Source organism: Tympanuchus pallidicinctus, unplaced genomic scaffold (genome assembly GCF_026119805.1).
Source record: "Tympanuchus pallidicinctus isolate F22 unplaced genomic scaffold, pur_lepc_1.0 scaffold22, whole genome shotgun sequence".
NCBI lineage: Eukaryota > Metazoa > Chordata > Aves > Galliformes > Phasianidae > Tympanuchus > Tympanuchus pallidicinctus.
The window spans coordinates 39,533,010-39,540,908 of NW_026294739.1; the positions used below are offsets into that span (position 1 = coordinate 39,533,010).

General features: G+C 45.1%; 1 protein-coding gene and 1 long non-coding RNA gene across 3 annotated transcripts in view; one reads left to right on the plus strand and one right to left on the minus strand.

The window, feature by feature from the left end:
- Positions 1-918, minus strand: part of SLC12A4 (solute carrier family 12 member 4) — a 45,927-nt gene extending 45,009 nt beyond the window's left edge. Inside the window, exon 1 of one of the 2 annotated variants that reach the window (XM_052685185.1) lies at positions 676-918. In XM_052685185.1, coding sequence (XP_052541145.1) covers positions 676-817 — 142 coding nt within the window. In that variant the 5' untranslated portion in view covers positions 818-918. Of the gene's footprint in view, positions 1-365; positions 397-675 lie in introns of those variants that run through there. The other variant, XM_052685187.1, reaches the window with a different exon arrangement.
- Positions 919-959: 41 nt separating this feature from the next.
- Positions 960-6,455, plus strand: LOC128081700 (uncharacterized). Its single transcript, XR_008207381.1, has 3 exons — positions 960-1,635; positions 2,175-2,373; positions 5,879-6,455. It is a non-coding gene; the product is annotated as an uncharacterized LOC128081700 (long non-coding RNA).
- Positions 6,456-7,899: the final 1,444 nt, after the last annotated feature.

Here is a 7,899-nt window from a genome sequence, read left to right on the forward strand (position 1 = left end):
ACGCTGACTTACTGAGTTACAGAAAAACACCAAGACAGGCTGAGCGCTGACACCGCTTACTTAATGAAGCCGTACAGCCTCCTCACCGCCCAAAATCCCGTCCCGTTTACAGGAACCTCTTCTGTAATCGGAATTCATTAGCGGCTAACAACAAAAAGCGGAGCTGCCCAAGAGGAGCAGCCGGGAAATCCTCCCGCACACAATGCACTTGCTGTAGCACCCAGGGCCCGGCTAAGGTCTCGCCAGGCAGAAAGGTTTTGTAACAACAGCAGCAGGAACAGCAAGCGATCACCCGAGATCCGACCGAAGAGAGTGCTCTACCGCCCGTTTCTCCAAGGCGGAGAGCCCAAAATATCTGAGCGTACCTCCACGCACCCCCATCGGCTCCGAAGCCGCGGCTTGCGGGAGGCCCGATAACGGCGGCGCGCCGGGCTACCGGCCAGCGGGGGAGGCCCCGGGGCGGCTCCTCCGCGCGGCCGGGCACACCCCGACCCCGCAACCCCGGGGAACCTCCCGCCCGGGAGCCGTCGCCGGCTGACAGCGCTGCGCGCGGCGCCCCGGCGCCGCTGACGGCGGAGCCGCCGCCCCCGAGAGCCGCCTTTGTCTGAGCGGGGATCCGACCACGCTCGCTCCGGGAGCGGCACCGGCGCCCCCCGCCCGGCCGTGCCCGCTCACCGTCGGAGCTGACGGTGTCGTAGGAGTCGCCGGCGGCGGGCGCGGCGGCCGGCTCCCGGTAGTCCACCCAGCTCAGCCCTTCCACGCTGTCATACTCGGCGCGGTGCTTGTCCTCCACCGGCACCACGGTGAAGTGCGGCATGGCTGGCGGGGCGGAGAGAGCTCCCCGCGGCACCGCGGCGAGGCAGGCGGGATGCGGCGCAGAGCCGGCGGCGCATTCCTGCCCCGTGCGGTCACTTCCTCTCAGGAAACCGCGCTCCTCAACTCCACCCATTCCCCTCCGAACGCCGGGGCGGTGAGGCGGAGCGGCGGCCGCCGCCCCCGGGGCCGCGGGCGGGAAACGGGGCGCGCGGAGGGGGTCGCGCCGCCGGGCGTGGGCGTGGAGGAGGGGCCGGAGGCGGCGCGGACAACGGGCGCCTTCCTCCTCCCGCAGCCGCCGCGGCGACACCGGGCCCGAGGGCGGTGGGAGTCGGGGCGGGGCGGGCCTCCCTCCGCTCCGCGCCCTCGGGGGACGCTTCCCTCCCCCGCCGCCATTTGCTGGGCCTCGGCAGGGCGGGAGCCGGCGGCCCCAGGGATCGCGAACCCCGGGAGACCGTGCCGCGATGGCAAATACAGCGGGATGCCGCGGTAGCAGAGCACGCCAGTTAGAAACGCTCGCGAATACCCACTGAACTTTAAGTCCCGGGCCTCGGTTGTTCGGCAACGGCTTAATTAAAGACACGCTGTCATCCCGAGAGCCGGTTTGTCTTTATCGTTCCAGATAACGATATCGTTCCAGCTCCAGATGCGGCAGCTGCCCCCCGTTTCCCGTGTTTGTGCAGGCGGCGGGTGGCTGATCTGTGCTGCACCAAAGCCTCAGCAACAGCATGGCGAACAGCAAGCCCGATGGAGGCAGGGAGAAAAACGTGACTGCACAAAGAGGCTGGGGGAGCGCGGAGTAAAATCCCTCTCTCGGGAAATGTGAATGCTAGCTAGAGCCGCGACGTTCCTAGCCCTATGCAGAGCAGACAGTTGCTAAGGCAGCAGACTGCCAGGACAGATCAACTTGGCCCCTCTGCTTAGGAGGGAATGCGAGCCGGAGCCGCACCGTTATTAATGGCAGCCCGCCGGTCCATAGGGCCGGGCACCGCTATGTCTCAGCCTCGTCACCGAGGCAACAAAATTCTATTCTGCCTGCACGTGAGAAAAAAAAAACTGGCAGGCACCTCGGCCTGTTTCATAGTTGTAATCCTCATATGGGCTTTAAAGATCAATTAATAGTTGCTAAAGCTATTAATTGTCTGCTTTAGGAAGTTACTCTTGAAAGCAAAATGATCCCTATTTAATATATTATGCACTCATCAGAGCAGAAAGCTTTACAGAACTGCTTGTGCATTTTGCTACATGTGTTTTACTACAGAGTATCAACTCAAACTAGTTTTGTAGATTTTTGATTGAAAATACATCTTAATAAATCAGCAACAAGTCAATCCTGAACTATTCTGTTTTGTTTTGTGCAGGAGTCTGTGGGAGGATGGAAGCCCTAGGACAGAGACTGAGGGAAGACTTTCAACACTCCTTGTACTGAGAAAAACCTTATCTCTAACATTAAGAATTTGTCCTGCCTTTTTGACCAGGCAACCCTTAGGTCACTTAGAGAAAGAAAACCTGTAATGAGCAGAGGAGAGACAAGCAAGAGGGAAAATGCTTTGTTCACAGGTAATGTCTACTCTTAATTAGGTGGGTTTTGAAATAAACGGTCAGAATCCATGCTGTGGAGTGGCTGCAGCCAAGGGGTTACAGGTCTCTCAGTTCACTTCACACAAACTTGTCGATAGACCACCTCTGGGGAAAGCCAGAACAATTACTCCTCCTAGCACTGATCCGACAAGCGGAAAGACTTCTAAGACTGCTGTATTTTCATATACACTACCTTCTACTTGTGTCATTTTGCTCAGTTAAGGAAGACAACAGTGTATCTTCATGTGACCATATGTATCTCAGTAACAACTTCTGTGGGTGGGTAATTTAGAAAGCATTTCTTTTGATTTTAGAAATGTTAGTACAGACAGACAGGAAGCATGCTGGTGTGCTACTCCTTCCACTGACTTATCTCCAGCAATGTATTTTCTCCCAGAGGAATGCATAAAAATTGACCGAAAGGTAGCATTTTCTGCTTAACCTCTTAAGGTTGAATTCCATTTCATTACTGCTCACAAGTATGAGAGTCTAGAGTCCACCAAGAAAACAGGAAAATTAATGATTAATTGACAGGGAACAAAGAATTTTACATAGAAAGACAAGATGAGAACTTACCATTAAGTAACTTAGTTTGTGCTTAGTCCCGTGTCTTCATTTCTGTTTTTGACTTTATAGAACTCTGGTCTAAGTAAGCAGTCCTAGAGGGAAAAAAGGAAAAGATGGAGATTATAAGAATTTTAAAGGGTTAATATTTTTGCAGTCACTCTTGTTCAGGAAGAAGAATGGTATGGCAAGGAGCTGTCTTGGTTTAGGTACCAAAAATGTATCAAGGCCACTACAGAATGATTTAAGTGCCATTAAACTGGTGGCACTTAAATTGTATGCCATTAGGGAAAAGAAAAAAAGTCAAGCTTATCAACATAGACAGACAACTCCCCTCTCTGGAATGGAAACTGTATCCAAATGTTTTAGGAGAGAATTTGGCCAAGGAAATACTCAAGTGTATTGAAACAAAAAAATATTTCTTTTGCCTGAAGAGGATGACTTTTTACTGATTTGTAGACCACCAATATTTATAGATAGGAAGCTGTCTGCCTATATCAACTTTTTTAGCATATGGGTTGTAACAGAACTGAAACTTCAACCTAAGTGACTGGGGTTTTTTGGTGTTGTTTTGTTTGTTTGTTTTAAATATGAATACTGACTTTGACTTCTAAAAAGCCACCACAAGCCTTACAAGTTTCTAGTATCAGTGCAAAACTAAAGAAAAAAAAAAAACCAAGCTGGTGTAGAATACTATAGCATTTGTACAAAATAATGATACCTCTAATTAAATAATTTAACTCAAAGAAGAAGGTTGTATGAGAAACTGAATCTTCTGGAAGGATGGTTCACTAAGCTGCTGAAGATCCTGATACAAGTCATCCGGGCAAGCAAGCAAGGTCAAGTTTGCCTTGAACACTTCATATTACAGGTGACACCACTTAAGTATTTAAAAAATAATCGTAATTTTGAAAGCTTGGCTTTTACATTCCAGCATGAGATAGCAGCTGCATACAGTGTTTGTTAGTTGTTGACTTACAAGTGCAAGGTGTTCTTTCACATCCCCAACAGATGACGATATACAGCTTCTGGCACGATTTGCCTATGCTCATCCTAGGAGAAAGCAAATGCAGAATTACTATTGGTAAAGTTACCACAGCTTGACTCAGCCTTCACCAGGTGAGGTAGTACATCAAATGCCTTTTTGTATGAGCCCCAGAGTACTGTTAGCTTGCAGACTTGCAGTGTGCAACGTTAACAAGAAACAAACAACAAAACATAACAGTATTTCAACTCCTTCACAGTGGAAATGAGTTGCTATTTAAAGATAAGACAACCCAGCATCAGAAACTGTGTTTGGAAATGGCTTTTACGTTTCCTACTTCCTGGAAGGAACAAATACTTGCAAGTTTTAAAGCTAACACATAAATACAGATATTTAAATACCACAACTTCAGCTGTACTACAGGCTGCAAGTATTCTATTTGGACTACGATGGTTTGCTCTAAGGAATTTAAAGGGTTATTGCAAGGGATCCAGATGCCCCATCATGTTGTGCTGGTATACGTACCGCAACGAGTCTGTAATTTATTTGTTTTAAGGGACTTTTTCCCCCACTCAAATTAATTGGGTGACAAGCAGCCTTGTGCTGACCATCAGAAAAGCTGTCATAACAAAACATGCCACAGCCAAGGTACAGCTCCACTGAACACAAGGCTTGGCAAAAATCCTGCAAATTCACTGCTAGGATTTGATCACAGTGAGCTTCCTTTTTCAGCACATTCCTGCTTCTCCACATCCGAGGATCAATCCAGCTTTATGAACAAAGCAGGCCAGAAACTGGTAACCTGGTAGAAATATTTCTCACTGCCAAATGTTGGCTTCTATTTAATGATAAGCAGTCAGTGAAAGAGGTCTGCTGGAGAGGACAACGTGTGCATCTATGCATTAAGAACTGAGCAGAGAGTAATGAGATTTTATGGGAGATACAAAGTACAGTTCTCCATAAGACATTTCAGGGGAAAAGTAAGGCAAAGAAAGGTCAAGCTGTATTTGTACAAGGGCTGGTATGTTACCTGAAATGGAACATTTTTGCTGTTTCTCTCCTAGAAAATATGCCATGGCTTACGTATTTAAAGACCACAAGAGGACACTATGGTGCCACTTATCATCAAAATTTGTTTACTTCAAGGAACTTCCTCCTTCCCCACTTTCAAAGTTACTCATAACTGCATTTGGTGCATGAAATAGACATTTTCTACAAATGCGTATTAAACTCCTCTTTAGACTGAAAAATTACTAAGTCTAAATATTTTTATTTCTCCCTTCAAACTCAGTTTTAGTACTTTAAAATAAGACAAACTAGACCAAAGTTTTCTCCACTAAAATTGTTAAATATTGCAGTAATTTTCAGTGGAGGATTAAGATGCTGAAAAAACACTCCGTGGTTTGTTGTGCTTCCTTTTATCCTTCCAGTTTTCTTTTTTTTTTTTAAACATAAAATTTTTCAGTTCAGGTGGATTTTCAGCACTTACATTTGCTGTGATCTATTTATTTTTTAATGAATGACTCAGAGAAGAAACTTCCATTTTATTTGTCTGAGAGAACTCATAGTAGCTTCAGTTCTAGTATTAGCTGTTTTAAAATCGATTTTGTTTCTCAGCAAAACTCATAGAGAAACCTGAATTCTTGCTTGCCAGGTATCGTGCCTTTCTTTCATTGTAAAACTGCTGACTTCATAAGTGAAAGAAATGTTTTATGAAAATACTGAGAGGAGATTACAGAGAAAGAACTTCAGAGAAAAATACCCACCCATAAGGGAGAGAATCATCCTAGCAAAGTTTACAAATCAACAGAAACAGAGCAAAATGAAGCGATCTCTCACTTGAGAGGAGTAGAAGCAGCAGTGTTTCTGTGAGGTAGGTTAAATGCTGAACATTCATTACACTGTTTTTTTATAGTTTTTTGGCTCTCATGACAGATTTTTTCATGACAGAAGCAGTTGAACCAGGTCTAATATCTCCTCTGAGATCACAGGAATATGATGCACAGAAGAAAGGTTGCTTGCTGCTTTTACTCTGAATGAAAAAAATCATGAATTGCAACAGCTTCTCAGACAGCATACAGACGAGGTTGTCACCTCTGCAATTTGAGGAACTCACTGTGTGAACAGCTCATCTGATAATACTAGACAACAGGTAACCAAGGTTTTATCTTAGTCACCAGAGATCTTGACGTTTATGAAAAACAGAACTGGGATGAAAATACTTTCCTCCTATGGAATTTTGTTTTTCTCTGACAAAAATTACATAATCATCTTATAAATAAATGTGAAGGTTAATAAAAGATTTTAGGTTCAATTATTTTTTTTTTCCCCATCATAGGAGGACCAAACACCCAACAACCATCATAAGGTGTTTTCTTTGTAGATGTCAGGCTTCTAAGTTGTCAAGATAATTACCTGAAAGGAGGTCGTAACAAGGTGGAGGTCAGCCTCTTTTTCCAGGTAACAGAAATAGGATGAGAAGTAACAGCCTTTAAAGTTGCACAAGGAGAGGGTGAGGTTAGATATTTGGAAAAATTTATTCTTTGAAAGAGTGGTGAGTTATTGGAACAGGCTGTCCAGGGAGGCAGTGAAGTCACTGTCCCTGGAGGTTTCAAGAAAATAGTAGGCGTTGCACTGAAGAACATGATTTATTGGGCATGGTGAGGTTGGGTTGACAATTGGACTAGATGATTTTAGTGGTCTTCCCAACCCTAATGATTTATGATTCTATGATAAAAATCAATATCAGATGAAAAATATGTTTAATAGAACACTGACTTAAATGCTCCAAAGTGGCCCAGGATAGTCCAGCATCAGCCTGCTCTGAAAACAGTTCAGCTAATCTACAGGCTGCTCTGGGTCTATGAATCAAATCTAATCTAATCAAATTGTAAGCACAAATGCAAATGTTTGTTTTTCTTTTTTCAAGAGAATGGAGGAGGAAAGGAGTTGTAGACTAACTACTTTGCATTTTCAGAATTTGAAGTAAGTTAATCTATTCCACATGCGTTAGTTCAGGGAAGGGTGAACAAATGAGCAACTTATCAGTAACGTAACAGGGTAGAAAATGCAACGACAGCAGAGCAGCAAGATCCCATGCTGCAGCTAGTGAGAATTTGCTGAAACGTAACATAAGGGAAAGAAGCTGTTTACATTCGGAAGGCCTCAGGTACGCAGGGATCTCCAACAGTATACATTTGCCTCCACTGCCAACCCTTAAATGAGGGCTGAGAAGGGGTGGATCCAGCTCCCCTGGGCTGGCCCTCCCTTCCTACCAGGTGCTTAATCACTACTTCAGGCCATGACTTAGCATTTCTGTTACAAATAGCAGAGTAAATCCAAGCTTCAGTTGCTGCAGTCTTGCTCTGCTTTTCTGCTTCTCCTCTAATTGTGAGCACTTGACTTTGTCAGAGATGATCAGTAAAAAACCCATCATTGGAGAGAGGAAAAGAGTAATTCCAGATAGATCAGCCTCCTAAACTAGTTTACCATGTATTTAAACAATCAGTAATGCTGTCACAAGCGTAACAATGTGCAGCCAAGATTCAGGGTAGCACTGAAACAGTCAAAGTTGACAGCTGTACTTCACTTCAGAAGATGATGGAGATGTGATGATATTTGTCCTTTCAAAGTTGATTCTGTGGTGCAGATACCTACTGAACTTTATGTTTAAGTTCTCAGCATCCAATGTAAAATGTGTAAAAATCCTTTTGTGGCCTAAAAAAGTCGCTCACTGGGTCAGTCTCATGCAAGCAATTTATTTGAAGTTTTCTCAGATAACTTTGTAAGGAGCAATGGAAAGCGGGACTTCTGTGTCACTGCACATCTGTGCAAAACGTTGTAAAGTAGAGGTTATCTTACCTTGATGCAGTCTGTCTAGTTCCACATAGCTTGATCAAGTGAGCTGCTGCCAGAACACCGTCATCAAGGACTTGCTGCAATGACACTGTGTCACC